General features: G+C 35.1%; 1 protein-coding gene across 1 annotated transcript; it reads right to left on the bottom strand.

The window, feature by feature from the left end:
* Positions 1 to 6,060: 6,060 nt before the first annotated feature.
* On the bottom strand, positions 6,061 to 26,129 carry LOC112011411 (DNA polymerase delta catalytic subunit). Its single transcript, XM_024043785.2, has 30 exons — positions 25,755 to 26,129; positions 25,542 to 25,652; positions 24,831 to 24,937; positions 24,528 to 24,687; positions 23,986 to 24,181; positions 23,735 to 23,870; positions 23,482 to 23,619; positions 21,568 to 21,645; positions 21,250 to 21,341; positions 20,933 to 20,999; positions 20,760 to 20,831; positions 19,734 to 19,820; positions 15,869 to 15,988; positions 15,695 to 15,793; positions 15,147 to 15,254; positions 14,960 to 15,055; positions 14,732 to 14,797; positions 14,545 to 14,601; positions 14,343 to 14,430; positions 14,139 to 14,218; positions 12,983 to 13,096; positions 11,336 to 11,450; positions 11,068 to 11,240; positions 9,178 to 9,249; positions 9,019 to 9,093; positions 8,792 to 8,881; positions 8,542 to 8,702; positions 7,288 to 7,361; positions 7,076 to 7,163; positions 6,061 to 6,752 (listed from the first exon to the last, which is right to left on the bottom strand). Exons 1-30 carry the CDS (start codon positions 26,005 to 26,007, stop codon positions 6,665 to 6,667), a joined length of 3,261 nt encoding a protein of 1,086 aa, XP_023899553.1. The 5' UTR covers positions 26,008 to 26,129; the 3' UTR covers positions 6,061 to 6,664.

Genomic DNA, 26,129 nt, shown 5'->3' with positions numbered 1-26,129 from the left:
CACTCACCTACAATTGAAATCATTTTATTGTCTATCATTCACAACATTTATGAAAAATCCGTGTATGTAGCAAACTTATTGTTAATTCATAGGGTAATTATTGAGTACTCCCGGAATACTATAAATGCATGCTTCTCCTTTTTACATAATTGTAGATCTCATTAACTAAATTTATGGTAGGACCTATAATTCATGTGAAAGAGGGTAATACGCATTTATGGTATTCTCAAAGTATTCAATAATTTTCCTTTAGGAGGGAAAAATGAAAAGATTCTCTTTTGCATTTAAGTGTTATGTTGTGTTGAACTTGTACATGATGCGTTGCAATCATTGTAATGGCCTTATCAACACTGCACTGCATAAGGTTGGTTTGCCCAAATTCCAGAAGGGGTATCTTGACCAATTACTGTCGATCAAGTTTTGTGGTGTTAGTGTGTTGGTTCAAGCGATTTTAGCATCATCATCAGGAAAACATAGTAATTTTCAAGCTCCACATCATAATCAACATGGCATCATTTTGAGCAAACCGATCAATACAATCAATCAAACCCATCCTAATTTGCCAAAACTCTAGAATCCAAAAACAATGGATTTGTCCAATGTGAACAGTGACTGTGTGCTTGATCACAGCAAAGAGAATGGCAAGTGAGTGGTAACTGGTAAGTGGCTAAGCTAAATGTCCTTAAACATCAAAACTAAGCTACGTTCAAATGTCCCTTAAATTTCAAAACGGAGGAATATTCCCCTTTAACCTCTTAATGAGCTTTTTTTTTTTTTTTTTTAATGGGAAGATCAAACTTACATTAAATTAATGGAGAGAAGTTACATCATGAATAAGAGCTTATTCTAGAAAACAAGAATTCTTTTCAATCCACGTACAATAATCATCAATGCCCTTGGCATATTTTGCTAACAAATGGGCTGGTCTATTTCCTTGGCGACGAACATGAAAAAACCCAATTTGTCAAAACTCCGCAATTGAATCTTGCATGCCCATAAAGGGGGATGCCAATTCAAGTAAAGCTCATTGTACTGTGAGGGAGTCCCCTTCCATAATGAGGTCTCGTATACCTACATCCTTCGCAAATTGCGACCCCACCTTGACAGCCTTGGCTTCTACTTCAACTGCACCTAGATGTGTTAGGATTTTCTTGCTCAAAGCCGCTATGACACTCCCTCTGTTATCCCTAATGACCACACCCACACCCACTGTTTTCAAGTCAAAAAATACTGCTCCATCTACGTTAACCTTATACATGGGATATTGAGGAGGGACCCATGTGACTTCTTGTGTGCTCGAAGGTGTAGTGTCTGGTCTGGAGTCCGTCACTGCATAATCCTCCTCCAAATATTGTGCTACCCATTGAACCAGCGCCTGCCCCGATTTTCGCTGTCCACCCACCCGAACTCATTCCTATTACCCCATAGTGCCCACTCACAAGTTACCACCATCGCAATCTTCTCAGGGGGACTCTCCACTTCCACAAGTAAGCACCACAGTAAATCCTTAAAGGTACATTCTTGATCTGGTTTCAGCGGCAACACCACCTTCGAACATTCCCACATCTCTCAAGCATGCTTACATGTCCAAAACATGTGGCTCTAATTTTTCGCGGCTACGTTGCACACTTCACACTTATCATCCTGCACCACCCGTCGTCCCCTCAAGTTGGTCTTTGATGGGAGAGTATCACAACATGCCCGCCAAGTGAAATGCTTGATTTTATGAGGAACTAAAATCTTCCATATCTTCGTCCAAAATCTCCTATTGCTAACTTTCATCTGAACAAGACCCGGTTTCCTTCACCCTCACCAATTCCTTCGCAACCCCGTACGCACTACGCACCGTAAACAGACCGTTTGGACTACATGCCCAGACTTGCTTGTTGGTGGGAAGATGAGCACTTAATAGGATGCGTGTTATCTCCTCTACTACATGTGGTAAAAACAAAGCCTTCACTGCCTCCTTGTTCCAGCTAGCATTTTCTTTGTCGATCAATTCACCCACCATTGTCTCAGTGTGCATGAACAACCTTAGGGACTTAACTCTATAAGTAGAGGGAGTAGGCAACCATTTACTCCATACCCGCACCTTCTCACCATTGCCAATCCTCCAACGCAACCCATGGTTCACTACTACCTGAGCCAACATTATACTTCTCCATGTGAATGATGAGTTGCTACCTAGTGAGGCTTGAGAAAACTCACAAATAGGAAAATATTTAGCCTTTAGCACACGGTAAGCCAGTGAATTTTGCTTTTGTCGCAACCTCCATCTCTGCTTTGCTAATAGGGCCATATTAAACTCTTTTAAACTCTTAAAACCCATCCCTCTGCAAGCTTTGGGAGAACACAATTTCTCCCAACTCAGCCACGCCACCTTCTTTTCTTCCTGCTTTTGACCCCACCAAAAATTCCTGATCATACTTGCCTCACAAAGAGTATCAGGCAGTTTGAAGCAACTCATAGTGTAAGTTGGGATTGCTTGGGCCACTGATTTGATGAGAATCTCTTTACTTGTTTTGGACAGCAGCTTCTCTTTCCAACCAGCTAACTTCTTCCTCAATTTATCCTTGATGTCATTAAACGTATTACGTTTGTTCTTACCTACTAGAGAAGGTAGGCCTAGGTACTTCTCATGCTGCTTAATTACTTAAGCCCCAAACTTGTTCTTTATCTCCTCCTAGATCACCCTTGGAGTATTACTACTGAAAAATAGCAAAGTCCTGGCTCGGTTTAATTGTTGACCCAATGCATCATCATAGGCTTGTAAAATCTTTTAGAGCTCACAGCATTCTTTGGTGGAAGTTTTACAAAAGATCAAACTATCATCAGCAAAGAATAGATGAGATAGCTTAGGGCCTTCCCGACTGATTGCAATACCACCCATCTTTCCATCCTCCACTGCCTTCTTTATTAAAGCTGAAAGGCCTTCAGCACACAACAAAAAAAAAATATGGAGACAATAGGTCCCCCTCTCGAATTCCCCTACTAGGGATAATACGACCCAACGGCTTACCATTAACTTTTATGGAATAGGAGACAGTGGTGATACACCTCATTATCAGAGCCCTCCATTTGTTTGTCAAATCCCAATTTTTGCTTTATTTTTTCCAAACATATCTACTCCACCTTGTCATAAGCCTTGCACATATCCAATTTTAAAGCCATCTCCCCAACTTTGCCCTGCTTCTTCTTACTGATGTGGTGCATCGTCTCAAAAGCTATGAGTACATTACCAGTGATCGACCTTCCGAGCATAAATGCACTTTGGGTATCATTAATAATAGAGGGAAGAATCTTTTTGAACCTATTAGCAATGACTTTAGAAACAATCTTTTATACCACATTATATAGACTGATTGGTCTATATTCAGTTATATTCTTTGGCTCTTTACATTTTGGAATAAGCACAATATCGGTTTCATTAAAATTTGGAGGAGAGATACCTGAGTTTAGGAAATTAATGACGGTCTTCATGACCACATCACCTATCTTTGGCCAAAAGTGCTGGAAGAATAAGGGAGGCTTACCATCTGGACCTGGAGCTTTCAATGAGTACATTTGCTTAAGCGCCACTTTAACTTCTGTGGGAGTAAAATCCCTTATAAGATTCTGATTCATTGCCAGGCTCACTTTGTGCTGGATGGCATCCAATAACTTTGTGAAAGTTGTGGGATTGCTGGACTTAAAGAGGCTGCTATAGTAATCAACTGCAATATCTTCAATTTTGTCATCCTCCTCTTGCCACTTCCCCTCAACATCCAACAGACTGTCAATGTAATTCTTTTTGAAACGGACTGAAGCTTTCTCATGAAAAAACCTCGTGTTCCTATCCCCAGATTGCAACCAATTAATGCGAGACCTCTGCTGCCACATCTCATCCTCCTTCTCAAGCTAACAATTCAAATCAATCCGAGTAGTCTTCATAGCTTGGTTTTGTTCTATTGAGAAAGGTTATCCCTCTAGCCATTCTAATTTTTCTTGTAAATCAGCAATGGTATGGCTCACATGACCAAATTCCATTTTATTCCACGCATTGAGCTTAACCCTGCAATGCTCCAAGCAGCTAGTAAGTGTGAAATTCGAACCCATAGACAAACATTCATCCCAAGCTTCATTAACTACCTTCTCACATCTGGGATCTTTTAACCACATTGACTCGAATCTAAAAACTTTTCCAAACTTTCTCTTTCTAGGCCTTCTTTCAAAGTGCAGCGATAATGGGGAGTGATCCGATGCTGATGAAGTGAGGTGGAGCAGTTTGGCTGATGGGAATAAATTCAACCAATTCGTCATTGCTAGGGCTCTATCCAGTCTCTCCTGAATCTGTACTCGATCTTCCCTTTGGTACAGCCACATGAACTTTGGCCCAACAAACCCCACATCCCGAAGCCCACACCCATTGATAGTGTCCACAAAATTCCCCACCTATTATCATGGCCTACTACTTACTCCCTCTTTCTTGTGTGATCCTGTTATCTCATTAAAATCTCCAATGGCAATCCAAGTTAGATCAGAAGTACCGCTCAAATACTTGAGGTTTTGCCATGATTCAGGTCTTTTAGATGTTTCTAATTCCCCATAAAATCTGGTCAGATGCCATCATCCCATAGCGGCTCCTCCATCTACCAGAGCATCTATATGTGACTGAGAGTAGGATCGGATATCTAGTTTCAACACTTCTTTCCAAAACATAACTAAACCACCACTTTTTCCCCTACTAGGAACAATTAGACCATTTTTAAATTNGATTGATATTGAAAATTTTAAAAATCAATTTCAATTTCAATCTCAACCCTTGGATCAATTTCTTTTTTACCTCTTAAAATTTTTACATTTTTAACTTTTACTTCTCACATCAAATGGTAATTGATCCGATTCCAAATATGATATTCGAAGTTCAAAAAATAATGCCATGTTGGACTTTTTAAAAAAAAAAATTAAAAATATAATCTTTAAAATTAAGGAAAAAGGGAAAAAAATTGAATTTTTCATTTAGCATGAAGCTAAAAGTTCGTTTATTGCATAAGTGCAAATCAAGGCAATTTTCAATACTAAAACCCATCCCCGTCCTATCGCCTCTTTAGGGTGAGGTGTTTTTGGTATAAACTAGCCATTATGCAAGTGAGGCAAAACTTGCATTTTCCCTACCACATATCCGAGGATTTAGCACTCACTTTGCATTTAGCTCCAGCTTAAAAATCATTTTATTTTACTATTCAACTTATTTTTACTATTATTCATAAGCTCTATTGCACTTTTTGGTACTATTTATAGGTTCCACTATACTATTTTAGTTAACTTTTACATTTATCTACATTACTTTCAGCAAAATAAGCGAATTCCAAACAGACTCAATCTCAAGAAAAAATAGTCGCCTAAAAGGTAAATTTTATACCGCCTAAAAGGTAAATTTTATACCACCTAAAAACCAAGCAAAATAGAGTTGCGTCAAGTATGCAGCCTTTCATATGATAAAAATAAACAAAACTCTAACCAGAGCCTACATCCATCACAACCCTCTCTTCATTCCCTTCAACAAGTTCCTCAACATCAATGATCAATTTGATCTCACAAAAAATTAGATAGATATTAAGGGTATGTTTAGTAATTGTTTTTTTCCCTTTATTTTTTGTTTCCAAAAATAATTTTCTATTTTTGAGACTAAAAAACTTATTTGGTAACCCAAAATGGATAGAAAATAAAAACTAATCTTAAAACTCAATTTGTGAAGGAAATTAAAAACATGTAAAAAACTGTTTTCAGTTTCTAATTTTCAAAAGTCAATGAAAACACATTTAATTTAATAAATCTATCTCATTCTATGAGTTAACATTAGAATTCAAATTCTAGTAACAACACATTTTAGTATTTTCTATTTTTTTTCTTCAAAAAACTGTCTTTTTAATTTCAACTAACTAAACATGTTTTTTATTTCAAAAATACAAGAAAATTGTTTTTTCTTTATATTTTCAAAAACAAGATTTTGAAAATAGAAAACAAAAACTGTTACCAAACATATCCTAGGATTTCATATAGCTTCCAAATCTTAGCCGCTTAACAAAGATAATGTTTACATTTTAGCCAATAAAAAAGAAGAGAGAGATAACATTACATAATGCTAGTCTTGATTTTAAGACAAAATGGCAAAAAAGGTAAATCATATTACAAAACTCATCCACATTTTTGGGAATTCATCTACAAATTAGCACTTCTACGAATCTATCAGCATGCCTTCCAATGCATTGAGCTACTATAAACAGTAGCTGGCATAAATGAACAGCATGCTGGGAAAGGCTGTATCTACACATCAGTCAGTCTTCTCAACTGCCAGAACCACTAGATCCAGTTCACCTAGCCAATTTAGAGCTTGTCTTTCCTGGTCTCTTCCTTCTAGCAGAATGGAATTGGCAAGAAAATGACTCCAGAAATTTAATTAGTCCTAAACTCCTATAGCCAATCCTTGACACACCATTAAAAGAGGTCAACACTATCACAAGAAATTGTGCTTTTCCATTTCACATTACTCAGAACTTCCACTCTCTTCAGTTACTCATGAGAAAAACATCCAGGTTCAACTCAAATCGGCACTATTTAGAAAATAACCCTTTTCAGGAACCAATAGATCGGAGGGGAGCAATATACCAACCTTGGAACAATCCTAGAAGCTCCACCGGTCTAATTGCAGCTTGACTTCAGCCATGTCTTTCTGTGCCTTCTTTCTCCGATAAAATATTGGACAATCCCGACTGTGAATAAATAAGTAAAACACAAAAAACAAGCTGAGAAACATAGGCAATTAGTAAAATATGTGAGGCCAATGCAACAATAAAAGAATGTCACACCAGGATAGCCCACTGACAAATATGCAGAGAACAGACAAATTCCAAGAAAAAGAGAGTTAAGAGGGGGGGGGGGGGGTGTTATCATGCTTTTTCAAAAATTGCATACTCCAAAATTGGAAATAATTTATTGCAATAACTGCCAACTCATAAGCAAATATTTCCAGGAAATCCCACGGGAAAAAAATAAAAGAGATTACTACCACATACAAGTGAGGAAATAATAATACCTTGTGCAGAGCACATCCTGGTGAAGAGAGCCTTGGCACTCTTGGCACTGTGTCCACAGCCTCCCAAAAAGCATCTCCTGCTCAGATACTGCAAGCACTCGATAATTCATTGTTGCCAATAGTAAGTCACTTGCTTCTTCCAGTATTTAAAAAAATATAAAAATAAAAATTCATTTAACAGCAGAAGATGATTAAAACATCCAAGTGCATACCATTGACCACTGTTTTGCAGTAAAATTCGGCTTCTCGACCCTTACAGTGTGAACAGAGCGTTCGGTCCTTATCACTGGTCCAGAACAACCCAATAAAATAGCATGAGGCTCTTTATACAATAAGATGTGTACAGACCATACCAAGCATTATTTAGACATTGAGTGTCCGTTTGAGAACAGCTTATTTAAATGAAACTAAAAACTTTTTGCTGAAAGTACTATAGGTAAAGTTAAAAATTAGCTGAAATAGTACAATGAGACCCATGAATAGTAACAAAAAGTGCAATAGAACCCAGCTTCTTTTACTATTTAGCAAAAATAAGCTAAATAATAAAAAAAGCTGCCCAATATAAGCTTATTCCAAACACAACCTAAATGTTACCAAATTTTCCTACCATTCAACCACGAAAAACCTAGTGCCCTATGGCCCTTACATTCTTTGATTGGTAAGTTATGTATGCACCCTGTGGGACTTAAACCCGTAACCTCACCCTCCACCTTGCTCTTATATGGGAATAAGGTTCCATTTGAGCTAGAGCACATTGGCAAACCCAATGTCGTACTTTCCTTATATGGTCAAAATATTTTTTTGATAGGTTTATATGGTCAACAAAATATTGCACATTCTCATTTCTCAATGATTGATTATCTTCTACGTAAGTGAGCATTAGAAAAGCCATAACAACTGAGCTAAACACCTCATTCTATACTCAAATTATCTCAAAGTTGGTTCTTCTTACAAAATCTGAGATCTCTTAAGTAATCCTACCCAGACATTGTTTTACTTCTATGTTCTTTAGATATAACAATCACTCAAACTTATTTTCCTTTTTTTTGAGTTGCAGTGACTAATGCCCTGTATCTTTGTCAAAACACAAAACTCATGTTTGTGTCCATAAATCACAGCTTTCATGGCCCTGCCAACCATCCCAAAAATCTGCACTAAACATTCCCAGCAGAAATTTTTCTATTATTGGCAAATTTTCCCTATAATTTCTATCTAAAAGAAGCTTCCATGATTACCATTTGTTTCTAATAAAAATTTTCACACAACTTGTAGGCTTACTAATCAGCAATCAGCATGAGTACAGGAAATAACTCTTACAGAAAAATCTCCAGTGCAACAATCAATAGAAGCACTTAAAAATAAAAAATAAAAAAAATCCTGCAGTCAGTACATTGAATTCACCAATAAAACTTTCAACCTAGCACTAGCAGAACCATGATAACACATAAACAGTGAAGCAATCATACCTAATTAGAGCTTTGCAGCCAATGCAAGTGAGTTGCTTCTTTGCAAATCTCATTATGCCGCTGTTTGAGGGAGTAGAGATAGATATAGATCTTGTGTGACTTCCATGGAGAAGTTCTCTGCTAGCATTCTTCAAAATGGGCTCAAAAATTCTTAGAAGTGGCTGTAACATGAACCTTAGTTTTATTAGGTATGTAAACCAAAGCATCATAAACTGTAAACTACATGCAAAGTACAACAAAGAAAACTAACCTTGCTAATTTGATTTTCAAGATAGTATTGAGGGTCTATTGGTATGTTATTCTCTAGGACATAGATAGGATCCTCTGACTTTTCATAAGCCTGATTATCAATTATTAGTTAATGTTGATAAACCGTGTAAAGTATAACCATCTCCACCAACCTCCCACCCACCAACGCCCCCCCCCCCCCCCCAAAAAAAAAAAAAAAAAAAAAAAAACGAGGCACCAAAAAAATACCTTAGCTCCTTTTGCAGCTTTAATAATGACATAAGGTACTCGATCCCCAACATTTGGAGCAGTGGCAGCATCTCGCTGTTAGCAAAAATGTCAAAATAGAAATTTTAATGGCCAGATGAACTATGAAGTGGGCGATAAAGTCAATAAGGCACCACAAACCTTGCGCATGCGCTCAGCAAGTTCAACATGAGCTGTCTTTACTTCATAATCGTCTCCAGTCTTTGTCAGACCCTGACCAAAAAAAAAAAGTATGTTAGTACAGGTACAAAGTAATTATGCCCTAAAAAACTTTTATTGGCCGAGTATTTTGACAAACCCATCTCACCATTGGATTTGATGCTACCTATAATGTGAATGAAATCTGATTAACATGAAGTGAAAAAACTTCTATGCTTGCCACTATTGCATCTATAAAGTGAATGAAATCTTTTACCCTCCTTATGATAATAGTCCCGCTTGAAAAAGCACAAGTTTTATGATTTTCTTTTTTTTTTTCAAAGGCTCCCCCCACCTCAACATTTTAACTTTCCAACATTACCCTTTACTTTCACATTGAAAATTGAAAAATTAATCATATACTTTGTAACAAACAGTTGACAAAGTTTATTATTGGAATTGTAAAAAAAATTATTCATTACAATTTTTTGACAATGGAATGTTATTTAGAGAACCAAAAAAATAAAAATAGATTATTATTTAGAGATAAAGTGCATTTTTAAAATATACCAAGTATATGGATTTATGCAAATTTGATTGTAAATGACATCTGATTAACATGAAGTTGATGTATATATTTAACACAGAAAACATGTAATCTATCAATGGGATTGCCAAAATATAAATTCTATTTGTAAGGTTGAATTTAATCAACCATCTAATTGGCTTTATTCCATGACCAATTTGCTTGTAATTTAGCACTTAGTAACCCTGTATTTAGGTGGGAAAATTGTAAGGGTAGTGTGTGAGAAGATGTGAAGAAAAGCTCAAGAGTGTGCAAAAAAAACAGAGTCTCGCGACTAGGACTCGCGGGTGGTTCGCGACTGGCAAGCCGCGAAAGGCAGGCACGTGAGAGGCACACTGGGAAGCTGAAGGGTCGCGCCAGCTGTCACGCTACAGAACAAAAGTTCCAGTCTGGCCAGGCCGTTACGTCGCGACTTGATTCCGCAACTTGGCCAAGCCGCGAGATCAAGTCGCCAACTTGCCCTGTTTGGCAAAAACTGACGTTTTGCATTCTCTTCTCACCCTACTATATATACACCCTTATACCCATCATATTAAGAGAGCTTCTAGAGAGAATTTTGTGAGAGAAAACCCTAGAGAAAAATAAGATTGCCTCATCCCCAATCTTTACCTTAGAGCCTCTACAAATTCCTCTACTCTCTCCCTCTCCATTGTTATATCCTTGAGAGGTTCTTAGCCAAATCTTTTTCTCACCATACCCATATCCGTGAGAAGGTTTATTTGGTGCTTTGAGAAGCAGTTAGGAAGGAACCAATCTAATTGGTTGATGCTATGGGCTATAGCGGAATCCGGAAAGCTAAAGAAGAAATAGGTTCGGCGTAACCTCGTTGGAGCAAGAAGCTTGGAGGGCTCAGGTACTTGGGTAGATTAGGCTTGGAGGGTCTTCTGCTGTTCATGTATCCCAACTACATTCTTTAGTGGATTATTTGACTGCTTGGAGGGCGGCGGAGAGGTTTTTTGCCAAGGACTTCGGTTTCCTCTTCAATAACACATCGTGTGTTGTCCGTGTGTTTGCATCTTCCTTCCCTTTATCTTTGCCTTATATTTACTACTGTGGATGTGTTTATATTTGGCTTAAATTGTTTATCAATTCTGTGTTTAGCTTATATTCATGTTCCGCACATTAATCGTTTGATTTTAAGCTTGAATTGGTAATTTTGTAATTTGGGGTCTAAACGTTCAAGGGTGTTTCATACCCATATTGAACTTTCACTATCGTTGATTGATAACATTTACAAAAAGTTACACTAGGCATAACAGAAACCTAATCCTTTTGAAAATACTCCAAAAAGAATCAAAGAGCACTACCTTAGTGATAACCAAAAGTGACAAATCCATGCGGTTCATAAGAAGATCTGAAATGGTATTCTTGACATACTGGACTGCCCCAGGAATGTCCCGGTCAATGAGTATTTTATGCAGGCACTCAGTTACCAGGTTTTTGACCAACAAACAATTGTCTCTTCGGACAGTTTCAATGCCTGTCCAAAAGAAAAAACAGCAGTGAAAAATAGACATGCATGATATATGAAAAAATGTAGAGAAGCAAATATAGATAATGAACTCCTATTTTTACCTTTAGTATCCATTTTGTCAAACTTTTCCGGTTTTGTCCACAGCAAACCAGCATATCTCTTCTTGCTAATCAGAAGATATGGATAATAAACCTTTTCAAACTCTAGCTTGATCGGCTTCATGAACCCAAACACCAAAGATAAAAAAAGAATTTGTCACAAATATAATCATACAAGAAAATTTGACCATAAAGTCATTTACTCCCTCTTTCCCAAAAATGAGTATCTCACTTTACATTTTTGTCCTTAGAAAGTCAAAGCATTGTTTTTTTAATACCCCAAGTAACCCCTTGTTTGCCATGAAACTTGTTTTGTTATTTTTAAAAGAGGGCAATTCTAGAAGTTCATAACTAAAAAGGCATATATGGATTATACTAATTAAATATTAAAAAAAAAAATTCCGCTACATTAATTTATCTCATTAAAGTTTTATCAGATATCTTCTCATCGTTAACGATTCCACTTAGTTCTTTCAATGAACCAATTATTTCTTTGAACATTGTACTTATTAGTTATTAATAAAGTACATTAAAAATACTATATTTCGATAATTTATAATTTTGTAGTAAGTGTTACATTTTTTAATTAATAGATTTGATCACAATAGCTACTTAACTATTTAGTATTTAATATATAAATTTTTTAGCTAAACATTTTGAAACAAATTATTTACTCCAAATCGGTATCTAGTATTTATTATTGTACTTATTTACAATAGCAATGTACCATTTTAATTTAGAATTTGTAGTAAGTGTTAATTTTTTTTTTTTTTTAATTCAAAATTTGATTTCATTAGATACTTACCTATTTAAATAATTTATTTAGCTAAGTTCTTTCAAACAAACTATTTACTCCCTGTCAAAATCTTAAAATTAAATTTAGAATTTGTAGTAAGTGTTAATTTTTTTTTTTTTTAATTCAAAATTTGATTTCATTAGATACTTACCTATTTAAATAATTTATTTAGCTAAGTTCTTTCAAACAAACTATTTACTCCCTGTCAAAATCTTAAAATTATCTTTGTGAACATTGTACTTATTAGTAGATAATAAAGTACATAAAAAATATAATTTAATAATTTATAAATCTGATTTAGATAGCTATATACCTGTTATATTTTTAATTCAAATTAAGTATTAAAAAAAAATTAATTCATAAATTGGATTACAGTAGCTAACTAGCTACATACCTATTTAATATAATTTATTTAACTACGGTTTTTTAAACAAATTATTTAGTCCAAATCAGTATCTTAAAATTATTTGACTATTGCCTGATCAAGGATTTAGGTTCAAGCAACAGTGAAATAAGAGGTTTTAATCAATTCCTCTTTATCTAAAAAAAAAATACCGCCCAACTTCACTACCTTTTCAATTGTTCACTGAATTCATACATGTGGTAATTCAAAACAATTAACTGAAGGACTACGCTTGTCAAGATTACAGTCATAGGTGACATAATAATTGCTCAAATTAGACCATCAGCATAAGTACCTTTAGTTGTTTGAACTTTGATAAGGATTTGTAGATAATTATTTTGAGATAGAAATTGAGAATCTATTAGAACAAACTAGAAGCAAAATAAGATATACATATGAGTATAGAATAAAAGAAGATTCAAGATCTAGTACAGTAATTATAAAGCCTTACCTTTATGAAAGTTCCACTAATATATTCAGCAGCTTCTCTCCCCAAATTCATGGCTGCTTCTATATTGTCAACACCGAATTGTACCATAACTGAATCTGTGTCCCCATATATAACCTGATACAGTAAATTACTATTACTTCAATCAATTTTTGAAGATAACAAGGTATGACAAAAAACCAAATGCTGAACAATAATAATATATGCAAATAATGGATAGGAAATCATTTTAGCCAAAAAAAAATGGATAGGAAATAATAACTATCTAATAAAATTAGGGATAGTAGAAATTCATATCCATATTATAAAAATGTTGTCAATCATGCATTCAAACTGTAAAACTACCACCCCACAACACGCCCCCCCCCCCCCCCCCAAAAAAAAAAACACACTGTAAAAATAGCAAGCACTAGCAAAGACTGAGAAAGACAAAAAGTTGCTCCAAGCTAAGATGGATTCTACAGCCTTCTATGGTCCACATAATCATTTAAAACCAAGAAGAGCAGCATTTTCATAAATCAAAACCTTAATGTAATCATAATCATTTCACTCAAATATTTCTTGAGTTCCTATCTCAGATACACCATTAAAGAACAAAAAATCAAGAGCATCTTCTTCCCTCCTAGAACAAGGATGCCTAACACCAGCTCTGGAGCAGCTCATCTGACAAGGGCTGAGAACACTCTTGAACCACCCCCCCCCCTCCTCCTCCTCCTCCTCCTCCCACACACGCACACACACAAAAAAAAAAAAAAAAGACATGATTCCAGACAAAAAGGCACAATACCATCTGATTATCCTAGAGTTCCTAAATCAAAAGGAAATATGAAAGAGCACTACTAGAAAATGGCAATCGATTAAGGCAACTATAAAATTTTGGTAAGAACATACCAAATAGCTAACATAGATAAAGCACTTGATAAGGCCATGGAAGCCATAACCTTAAGCTGATTATCATTTCCTACAAAGTTTTTTTCTTTTTTTTTTTTTTGGGGGGGGGGGGGGGGGGGGTGGGGGTGTGTAACACTATCCTACAAAAATTGAATTAGCTTATGTAGGAGACACCAGGAACCTAAGCTGCATCATCTACAGCCATACCATGCAAAGCCTTGTTTAGCATTTTATACACCACTTGAAAAGAGAATTCTGCATGACATACCTCAGCATTGTGTTCATAACCCCCAAGCATCTTAAATTTATCTTCCACAAGTTTTTTGGTGTGCTCGATCATTTCTCGACCTTTATACAGAAGCAAACTCATGCAATCAATAGGAACTCAAAATGAAGAATGCTTCAACTCATCTAGAGAAAATTTATCATAAAGCAAGAACAATGAATCATAACTACTTTTGCAGAACTGTACCATAGCTTGTGACACTTGAAGATATCTCTAAGCAAGGTAACTGACCAATAGTAGCTCCGGTAAATCCATACACAGAATTTGCACTTATCTGAAAAACAATGAAAAAATAAATAAGGAACCAATGTAATTCCATCCTTGAATAGTCAGCACCTGAACTTACCCTAGAGAACCAAAGCTAATAAATTATTAGTGCAAAGCTTACCTTCAAGGCCAGCTGTCTACCATCAAGTACAGCCTTCACAAGTGGATCTTTTGCTTCCTAGGAGAAAGAAAACATTATTAATATAAATGCACAAAAGGCCAAGAAGTATTAAAGTAAGCTGGAAACTAGATGATTTCACAGCTATTATAAAACTGACGGCAGAAACAAACATTAAGAATGTGATTACCTTCAGATCTGCTTTTGCTCTCTTACGAGCTGTTATTAGTTCTTCAAGAATTTCAGGAAGTATTCCCTGAGATTATATCAGGATACATTCTCATTATTCCATAATTATGGGCATGAAATGTTATAGAAATTCATCAACTTCTATAAGTTAGTCATGTCTACCATTATATATATATATATATATGCAAATGATAAAATAAAATTATTTGAAATAAATAAAACTCCTAACCTTCTGCAAGTTTGATTTAACAAATGTTTCACCAGATGGGGTTTTGTTGACGCATTCTGGGGGAAGATTGAGTTTGCGAGCATCCTCAGGTGTCACCTTCACAAAGACCATAAAAGATAAAATTATGCTCCTTAAAGCTTCTACATTAGAGCTAATTTTGAAAATAAAAACAATGGCTGAGAATCACCAGAGTGCAGTAACATAAGTTATAGGCCATCATAATAGATGGATACAATGATGCAAAATCCAGTGTTGCAATTGGTTTTTCATAAAATCCTGCCTTCGCCTCCAAAACCTGCATTTTGAAGAGAATAATTACGTTAAAAAAGAAAGCCTAAAGTTTATGACTAGAGTTTTATCATTATCAAAATGCACAAAGAAAACAAAGCCAATAAAAAAATTGTGAGACAACAAATCAAAATTTTGTAGTCCAGTAAACATGCAATATGTATATCGATTCCATATTGACATAATCTAGAGCTTCAGACATGCACTTAAGATTTATCATTTTGTGAAGTTCTACAGCAGGTTAATATGATTACTACTTTACAATACCCATGCACAAAATTCCATTTTAAAACCTTAACATGACCAGTCAAGTTCAAAAGAGAAGAAACCTGCAACTCACTGCCTAATTGTCGTTTAATAGTGCACGTACGATGATACAATACACTGCTACTAATAATTGCAGATCATAAAACAACTCAAACATAAGGGTTAGAATTTCGAACTTACAGTAGCACCTTCATATGTTCCTTGTTCAGATCCTGCCTGTTTGACATTTGGAATAACAAGGCCTCTCTGTTTTGACTTCCTAAGAAGTTGAGAAAGTACCTGAAAAAGAATGTGTTAATATTTGAGAAATTTTTATTTATCGACAATTCAAAAGCTAGAGAGTATTATATTAACCTTGATGCTTTGCCCTCTGGAAAGAAGAAAAGATATAGGAACACCTGTTACTCGAGCCATCTCCACATAATTGTAGATGAACATCAATTTGTCTAGAAGCCGCTGTGGGAGATAGGCATCCTGCAGTCAAAAGAGAGACTCATATTGCATGAATGATATTCATTTGATGTTTCTTTCAAGGAAACTTTTTAGTTCAAATATGCAAACTGTATATTGGATCTGATTGGCTCATATAAGATTTTACCCAAAATTAGATGAAATAATTGACAGAAAGAAAATTCTAAGAGAAAGAGGGAGGCATCCTTTATCAATTCTATGAACTTTTAGGGTGTCTTCTCCAGTTTCTTCAAGGAAAAATATACAGGCTTTGCATCACAAATTGGGGAGGTTCTGACATAAGTTTGAGCAAATAGAATTTTACCTGGAAATACTATTCCTCATACAAGAAGCACTTCATGTATTAAGAAGTCAAAAAAAGCCACACTGAAATATTGTTAAAGTCTATCAGAATATGTAGCAAAGCAAGGACCTATATGAGCAGATCCATTAGCAATGCAAATGCAGCAGTCACCCCCTGAAGGGAAGTATAAGTCATAATAATTACAGATATACCAGTTTCTTTTTTCTTAGGAGGAGGGGGGAGTGGTTTCAGATACCAATGCACTAAATTGTGAGTACTTGTTAAATGAAAATATGAATCTATGTATATATATATATATATCTAAAAGCTGAAGCATAGCATCATCCACCTATTTCTAATATTTTCTCTCTCCTTTTTAACTACTTTTCTCTTTATTAATTTCTCATCTTGTAATTATACTTCCTCCAACATATCTCCCTCATTTTTACTTTTTTATCTCCACTTTTTTACCTCCACATTACTCTAAACCTTAACGTTACATTTCCTCCATCCCTTCATTTTCTTTTTATTTTGACTCTTCTCCGCATTTTATTTACTATAAAAATTTGCTATTCTCTCTTTCATTCAATTCATGTTTTTCCCACACAAAAAGGTGAATACTCTCTCTCTCTCTCTCTCTCTCTCTCTCTCTTATTTATTCTTTCTTGCAACTCTACTTTAATTGATAAATTTTTGTGTGTTTTTTTTTTTAATCTCTACTTTAGGCTGATACATTTTGGTGGTGTGTTTTTGTGTTCCCCATCACATGTACACTCTTTCCATCTTATAGTTTTGGTTTCAATTGATTCTTACATATTTACATATATAAAAATATAATCTACATGGCTATGTATTTGAATATGTCTATCAATTATTTGAGCAATATCAATTGTAAATTTGTGATGAGGTTTGATTATCATGATAATCTTCTTAAGAGAATGAGAAAAATTTGAAACTTAAAAAAGTTTAGTTGTAAAAAAAAAAAAAAGGGGGGGAAATCATAACACACTATAACAAAAATTTGAAGAATATAGACCACTTCAAAATATAAAATAAAAAGAATAATATCACTCAAACACACCCAAGTTACTACAAAAAAACAAAAACAAAACAAAATAATATAATGATATATATTTGTAGAGATAAAAGATGGAAAATACTTTAGAAATAATTCCGTTTTGTGGAGAACAAATTATCTTCAATAAATTTTAGAAAATAAATTATATATTATATCACGTTACAAAATAATTATATATTCTCACGCATCACATGGGTCTACGACTAGTTACAAGCTAAAATAAAAGTGTTTGAGAAAAAAAAGCATCTTCCACTCACAGAATATAAATTATTAGCAAACCTTATTGAATATAGAGTAAAAGAGGATCAAGCATGATAATAAAAGATGCTTAAGGAGACTTTTTATCTGCATAACCAGGCACCTCATCCTGCTATTTTTGCAGGTTATTCTTGGTGAACCTCTCTACAAAAGGACAAGGAACAAATCATGCCTCACTTTAATTATACCACCAAAATTTACCTTCATAAATCTACAGAGAACAAAGTTAGCTTAGGTCCAGTTGATAGTCTCCCCAAAAATTTCACATAATCCCTTACTTCAAGAAAACCCATATAGATCAAGACAAACTTATTGACAACAGTGATTGACACATGGTGGTATGACATTTCTTCACTTTGGTAAAACACACAACTTTCTTCTTCTTCTTTTCCAATAAGTAGTAACTTTACTGAGAAGAGAAAAGCTTAACTTTACTGAGAAGAGAAAAGTATAAGTACAGAAGGAATAGTCAAGCTCTCCTTAAAATTATGCTCTAAAAGATAGACTATGAATTCTACAATCGAATGCTCTTCACTATTTCCAAGAGTACAAGACCACTCAAACAGCATTCTCAAGATAAAAAAATCCTTCAACCCCATAACTGAAAGCACCACACCATTGAAAGTGTGGTAATTCCTCTACCTCCATATCACGCCTACAGAACTAATGAAGTACTTGTATGCATTCCATCAACAACCTAGCACCCTTAATGTTAAAAGTGAGTAAAATTAAACACTATCAAGGAAGATGTTTGACGCAGGACAACCAAAACAAAACTGAAACAACAATAAAATAAAAAGATATGACATAGGAGTTAGCACCTAAGCTTGACTTGAAATCAGCACCAAGCAGGAAAACTTCTAGGAGTCAACACTTAGGGTAGACCTGGAATCAGCACCAGACCAAAGAAGAGACCAAACGGCTATTTTTTCATTCATCAAAATATCAACAATCTCCTTAAGGAGTACAATAGGTTGCTTATAAAGGATTACTAAACCCTAATTCTAATTGGCTATGAAACCCTAATTGCCTTATTACGAAAATAACCTTGCTTCCAAATTAAAGTATTAATAGTCTAATAAACTACTAGGACCTAAAATATAAAAAATACAATTGACTTGCAAACATAAATAATACTAAATAAAAATCTTCTTGCATCTCCCACTTCATTCTCCTCTGGTTGGAGAAAACTCAACCTCGAATTTTAAAGCATTAAAGGATTGGAGCAGAGATGGCTCAAAGGTTGAGTTTAAAGGATTTTAAACTCAACCTCCAATTTTAAAGTTTTTCAGTCGAGTTGACAGAGATGGCCTAGCGTCGATTGGAGCAGGTGAGCAGATGGCGGTCTGAAGGCTGGATTGTCGTGGTGGTGGTGCTGGACAATGAAATTGGAAGTCGCCGGTGTGATGGGGACACTGCTGGTGATGGAGGCTGGTGGCGACACTGACTTCTTGTGGATCTGAATTGTGATTTGATGGGATGAGAAACACGGCAATGATTTTTTTTTTTTTAATACTTTTCTGGTTCAGCGGTGAGGCTTCAAAGATCGGTGTTTTCTCTTATACCGAAACTGATGCAAGACAACCAATACCAAACTGAAACAACAATAAAATAAAGAGATATGACCTAGGAGTTAGCAACTAGGCCTGGCTTGGAGTCAGCACCAAGCGAGAAAACCACTAGGAGTCAGCACCTAAGGTAGACTGGAGTCAGCACCAGACCAAAGAAGAGACCAAATGGCTATTTTTTCATTCATCAAAATATCAACTATCTCCTCAAAGAATACAATAGGTTGCTTATAAAGAATTACTAAACCCTAATTCTAATTGGCTAGAAAACCCTAATGGCCTTATTACGAAAATAACCTTGCTCCCAAATTAAAATATTAATAGCCTAATAAATTACTAGGACCGAAAACATAAAAAATACAGTTGACTTGCAAAAATAAATAATACTAAATAAAAATCTTCTTGCGTCTTGCACATCATGTTTACAATGAGGATCAAGATATTCTTAAATACTTGAAGCTATCCAATACATCTTAGATTCTTTAAATAAGGCAAATAAGAGTAGATAACGCAAGAGGTAGGAAGAAAGAAATCAAGATATAGAAAAGCTAGAATATGCACCTTCAAACAATATACAGCAAGACGTCTCCTGGTCTCAGCATTCCCATTCTGAAGATCAGATATTATTGAATGGTGTACATCCTCTTTCTGTACAAGGAAAACGGTGTCACCATGTCAGCAATATCAAATACTATACATAAATTAGTAATTCCCAAAAAGGAAAAAAACCAAGCAACAGGAAACAACAGAGGTGAAAGAAGAATTAGATGATTCAGACTTCAATGACAGATACAAGGAATGGGCTATAAGCACAAGAAACAGAAAGCAATCTATCCAAAAACCAGAGAAGAGAGTCCAACATGAGAAAATGAATAAAAGGATCCTAACCCAACCTTTCCTTTATAAAGAGAATATGTTTGGGCATGTAAAAAATCTCAATTAACCATTCAGAATTTAAAAGCATGGAGCCATACTCACAGTGCATCAATGAAAAATGGAGAATAAGATTAAAACCCGAAAGGTGAATGAGAGACAGAGATTTTGAAAAAAGGGCATTACTACAGTTCATTTACTAATGAACTCAAAGCCCTCATAAAACAATGATAAAAGCATCCAGAGGAATGAATGGATCTAGATTAAATTCAAAATGTTCAAACTTCAACAGAAAGAATATCACAGAATTTGAATTTAGACCTCTCTTGACCTTCAGAAAATAAAATATAAACTATATTAAAGAGAAATTTTTTTCCTTATCCCCATAAGAAAGTAGATCAACTAAATACAACAATTCATGTCCAAGAATGGAATAGAAAATACTTGGAAAAATAGTGTGCAAGACAGATACGATGCTAAGAAAGTATTCGGGTTCATACAATCATCTAGTAAAAGTTTTTTTAGGATTACACAAGAACTGCACTAGAGCATGTAATGTTATCCTCAAAAGCAAGAAAGTGCATGATACTCTTCCCATATATGGCATTACTCAAATCCTTCAAAATCTTCCTGGATTTATTGCAATGACAATTAATACAAACAAATAATAAAGAAGACACTTGATATTAAGTCAAATAGAAAAGTAAACCTTACCTGCTCAGAAAGAAAGTGTGCTGAGACAGAATTCAATGAGTAAGAGCTTAGCTTATGATCCCGTTGCATAGCCTGTGGTACAAGACAACATAATAAGTTATTTGTCATTAGTCTAAATTATATCTCATAAACCAAGTAAAGCATATTAAGTAAACACATGCTACAGACGAAACCTGGAGCAAGTCAAATTGAACTCTCCCTTCTATAGTTACTTCTTTGCTTTCCCTGGTCCCCATCTGTCTGCAAAACCATTAAGTATCAGTAAAATGTACATACAGGTTAATGAGATTTGAATGGATAGAAAGTTGTACATAAAGAATTAGATTGGTATGGGCATAAATTTATATCACCATAAAAAGACAATACAGCAAATGAAACAAAAGCTTTGGCAAAACATAACAACCCAAAACTAGGGTGACAATAATAAGTTCCTAATTTTTTTTGTTCACAATAATAATAATAATGATAAAAACAATTGTAATATGTTTACCTTGATGAAAAGGTTGTATCTTTGACCCGAACTCTGCTATTCCTAATGCGGCCTAGTATTGGGAATTCAGCAATTCCCAAGGTCTCAGCCCTCTGTAAGCCAGGAAAACACGATGTGAAATTAGCTATAATGCAGATATGGTCATGTACACCTTAACCTTAGCACCATTTGAAATTGTAACAAAAGAAACAAAGAAATGATTTAAAAAAAAAAAAAAACAGAACAGAGCAATACAAAGGTAGGACTAATATAACCAAACAGAAGAAATTTACTATAAAATTCTGCATTGACGATGAGAAAGTTAATAATTTCAATTACCTCAATAAGATAAGGCAAGTCAAATTTGCAAATATTATATCCAATTATGATATCTGGGTCTACTTCACGGAGAAAATCCTGCAAGAGAGCCTATTTATTAGACTATAAACAGGCACAAAAGGGCTGTAAATTAGATTCAAATGCCACTTGAGATTGGTTACATTTTTATGTACTTAAGTTTCAAAAAAAATATGAATAAAAAAGAACAAGACATGTTATATGTCCATTACCCACTACTATAGAGAGCCCCATTCAAACTATATATATGCTAGTGTTAGTACAGCCTCGCATGTGAAGCCTTTTCAGACATAATTATAAATGTTCATTTAAGAGGTCTTCAATTGTTTTGCAGAAGATTTACATATTGACTTTTTTATTTATTTAATTTTTAAGCAAGTATGTTACCATGTGATTCTGTCAGCAGGTTTCCATGGCAATATAAAATTTATCAATATTAATCTGTTGACAAACTATGGAAAATATATTGAAACCATTATCAATAGTAGTTGTTTCACTTTGTAAACAACTGACATACACCCTTGATCAAATTTAAGAGGGTTTTATTAACTTGTTTTAGAGTAACTCAAGTTAGCTTGATCTCATGGCTTCCATCATAAATTATTATTATTTTGGATTTAGCTGCTATAAGGGAATCCTCTTTTTAAGTAAAATAATAAAACTTTCTAAAAGCTTTGATTCCTTTGAAGTTATTAAGGATATTTTAATGCATCAATTTTTGACTTTAGGAGCTTCTGCTTTTCCACACACATGCATTAGTATTGTGTGTGTGTTTGTGTGTGTATGTATATATGTATGAATGTAATTACATGAGGCAACTATAAGAAGAATGTGTCCTTCAATGTGAGTCAAAGTATTCAAAATTTATATATTTATCCATATTACACTCCCATGTCATCCTAGAAGGGAGAAACACTGAAACATTTTTTTTTTTTGGGGGGGGGGAGGATGAATCCTTGGCAATGCTATGAGAAATTGAAGGTATGTTACAAACCATTCCTACACAGAAGTATTTACTCACGAAAAAGAGACTATTTTCTTTTTTCCAAAAATAAAGGGTCAAATCTAAAGTAGAACAACAAAATACATGGAGAGAAATTCAAATTTTCAATCACAAAGATGGACTAATAACTTAGAGAATGTAACACCCACAAAAATAAAAGTAAAAATTAGATAATAATGAAAAAGCCACAAAGTACGCATTGACAACACAGGACACAGCACAATATGGTCATTACACACACACACACACATAATTCAAATAATCACCATAATTCCTAGTTGAAACAACAAAACTAAAGATGAACATGAAACCCATAGGCTTTCACTTACATACAACAATATCTTAGTTGAAAATTACAGATTGAAACAGGTTAATCCTACTTTCTGCTCTTGAGAGAAAGACAGAGGGGAGACAAAATAAATGCCCTCCCTTGCCTATTTAAAATTCTACTTGGCATTTCTTAACTTTGTCCAAACCATGTCCAAAAATTGTAGAAAAAACATATCCGACATTAAAATTGTTATTGTAAGAGTGCTAAGCACATACCAGACAAATAATGAAACTATGTCCAATTTGTTTCGAGTCCCAAATCAGCTTTCCACCCCCAAGGAGTGTCTATGTGTGTTCATTGGTGAAAATTAATCACCAAAAAATACTTTAAATTTGGAAACACTCTTTTTAGATAAGTACTGACATTACTGTAAGATTGATCATCCACAACAAATAGAATATAAAAATGGGCATTGAATCTAGAAGAATAACTGAAAAAGGTGAAGTGGAGAAATGCACTAAGTGGGTTTAAGGTCAAACATGTTTTTTTGTTACACAACCTAGGACATTCTAAACAACTTTTTTACAGTAAAAGAGTGAATGTGTAAAGACAATAACCATACCCTCCAAGCCAGCAAGACTTCTCTTTCTGTATTAAAAGCCATCACATCAACACCAACTATTGGAGAGCATGACTTAAGGGTCATCACATTACGAATAAATGGCTGATCCTCTCCCTGCAGTGTAACTAGATTGGCCACCTAAAAAAAAGAAATGAGCAATTTCACTTAAAAAAATGTAAAACAAAATGATGCCTTAAGGCAAGTGTGTGTGTATGGGAATGTTAAAAAAATAAGATTAAAGACAAGGATGAACCTGGATAACAGGGTCATGGTTTGGCTCAGGAAAATGACCTTTCCGACCAGCACACTCAATGTCAAAACTCAGTACACGAAATGGAGCCATCTTTGAGAATTCCCCTTCTGGAGCATGGCTGATCAGTTCTGAATACCTAAGTGCTGTTAAGGAAGGTTCTCCACAGCAGGCAAAAGTCTCAATATGCATTATAAGTTTATAACTGCAGTCCTCCCTGAAGGAGATAAATGACTTATTATAAATAAGGATACAGGCAATCAAACTCTAACTGGCAGTAAGACAAATTCTTTGCTGTCTTCTTATATTTTCCAGCAGGTACTTCAATCCAGTTGCCTCCAACAATGTTGCAATCAATCATAAAACGAAGGGCAAAAAGAACATTGCTTTCATACGTCATGAAGCTCTTCATGCCAAAACCATCAATTTGTATGCCTCTATCAAGAATTCCTGCCAATTTTTTAGCGTGTTGATAAGAAAGTAAATGATGTATGAATAAACCACCACTAAGAATGAGCAGCATACACGTAAAAAATAAAAGCATATGTGTGATTCAATACAGGACATACTAGATTTATTAAATAAAAAAAATTACCATGTTACCAAAAACCTAGATTACTCTGCAAAAAACCCAAATCAAAAAGAGAAATGAAGGAGAATGAAAAACAGTTCTTAAAGATCAATTTTTAATTATCCAACCATAAGTGAATTTTCCTGCTTGTAGGTCATTCAAACAAAAATGACATGGAATTTTCTTGCACATGGCCCATGTGTTTATAAACCTGAATTTGTTTACCTCGGCAGCTGGTCACCATCGTTGGCAACGCAACTACGATTTTGAGAAAAGGATGAGAAGTCTGCTGCTGGTAGTACATGATACTCCTTTTCTGCACTAACTCAATACGACGGACATATTGGGGTACCTTGCTATTCCGATTCACCTCTTTCATCCTTGCCTAATGGATCACAAAACAAGAAAAGTATAACTAAATGAACTAAAGTTTTAAAAACAAAAAAATTAAAATAAAAGTAAAAAATCAATGAGTTTAGTTAAGGAACCTTAACATACACAAATGAGAAAGTGACAGGATAAGAATACCTCAAGTATTTGATGAAAGTGAGAGATATCATCAGGGCCCATCCCTGGTGGGCAACTGATGTAGAAATACGGCTCAAACCCATGAACGTGGCAGCAAACACTATGTCCTACCAGATAGGCAAAAAGATTAAATAAAATCAGCTTCACAATGAAAGCTTTAGCAGAAAAACATTTCGTAAACTTCTGGTACTTCTATAAAACCATGGATTAACTACCCCCCAAAACAACACACATTGCCAGGCACAAATTTGGCTACATGCTTACTTCAGATGAAAAAAAAAAATCGACTAGTGATACATTGTTGCATGTTAACTGTTAAATTATTAACTTTGACGCTGAAAACATTAGAAAAATGAAATTGAATAAATTATTGCTATGCTCCATGAAGGATGCCTGCTACTACATTGTGTTTGGATGACGAATTTGGTAATTACACAGAAATTCACAAATGATTCACAAATGAAGGATCCCATCAAATGCTAATTTCATTGCTTGGAAATGCTATAAAATCCCATCAAATACTTATGCCTCTTTAACGCAATCTAATCTTCAAACAAACAAAACAAAACAAAACAAAAACAAAAACAAAAACAAAAAAAAAAAAAACTCTTTTTTTTTTTCTCAAAATTGCTATAAATGAGCAATCAATCTTCAAAAATTAAGTAAAAATAACCCTTTTTTTTTTTCAAAAATGAAAAAAAGTGAGCTAACCTTCACTTGTAACTCCGAAAATTCTGATAATGGCGGCGGAGCCAGACGAGTTGGGCAACAATACTTTGTGACTCTCTCCAATGACATAGTCAATCTCTAATTGCTGAAAAACTAAGAGAACCAACAACAACCAAAAAAAGTTTAAAATTTTTCACAGAAACCCTAGCAGAGTGAAAAAGTAAAACCCCCAGAGGCGCGCGGAAATGGACTCACCGACGCTGCGAGATTGGGAGACGTAGGCGTCGGAGAGTGGGGGACGGGTCCACTTGGCGAGGCGACAAGCGACGGCGCGGCGGTCCTCGATGTCGCGGAGGATCTCTTCGTCCTCTAGGATAAGGGTTTCGTCGAGGAAGAAGTCCTCGTCTACGAACTCGTCCTCCTGCGACGCCGCGTGGTGCTTCGGAGTTTGGACCGCCGGCGACGGTTTTTGCGGCGGAGCCGGGCGTTTGCGGGTGTTGCTGCTCATGGCTGGGAGAGGGACTTCAGTGAGGCCTCAGGGTTTGGAGTGTTGGAGGAGAGAGCAGAGAGGAAATGAGATTCCCGCCAATTTTGAGGGCAGTTTGTACTTTGTAGTCGTGAATTTCCTTT

The sequence above is a fragment of the Quercus suber genome, unplaced genomic scaffold, assembly GCF_002906115.3.
Source record: "Quercus suber isolate HL8 unplaced genomic scaffold, Cork oak 2.0 scaffold_17, whole genome shotgun sequence".
NCBI lineage: Eukaryota > Viridiplantae > Streptophyta > Magnoliopsida > Fagales > Fagaceae > Quercus > Quercus suber.
The sequence above is the reverse complement of the archived record's forward strand: the minus strand, read 5'-3'. Positions and strand labels throughout refer to the sequence as shown.

Bases quoted from the DNA above. Each gene is read 5' to 3' on its own strand.
- LOC112011411 (XM_024043785.2), bottom strand. From the start codon at position 26,007: ATGAGCAGCAACACCCGCAAACGCCCGGCTCCGCCGCAAAAACCGTCG. The intron at 19,821-20,759 runs GTAAGGTTTACT...TTCCTTGTACAG, and splicing joins CACACTTTCTTTCTGAGCAG to AAAGAGGATGTACACCATTC. The intron at 14,798-14,959 runs GTTAGGAGTTTT...ATATAATCTCAG, and splicing joins TTAAATCAAACTTGCAGAAG to GGAATACTTCCTGAAATTCT.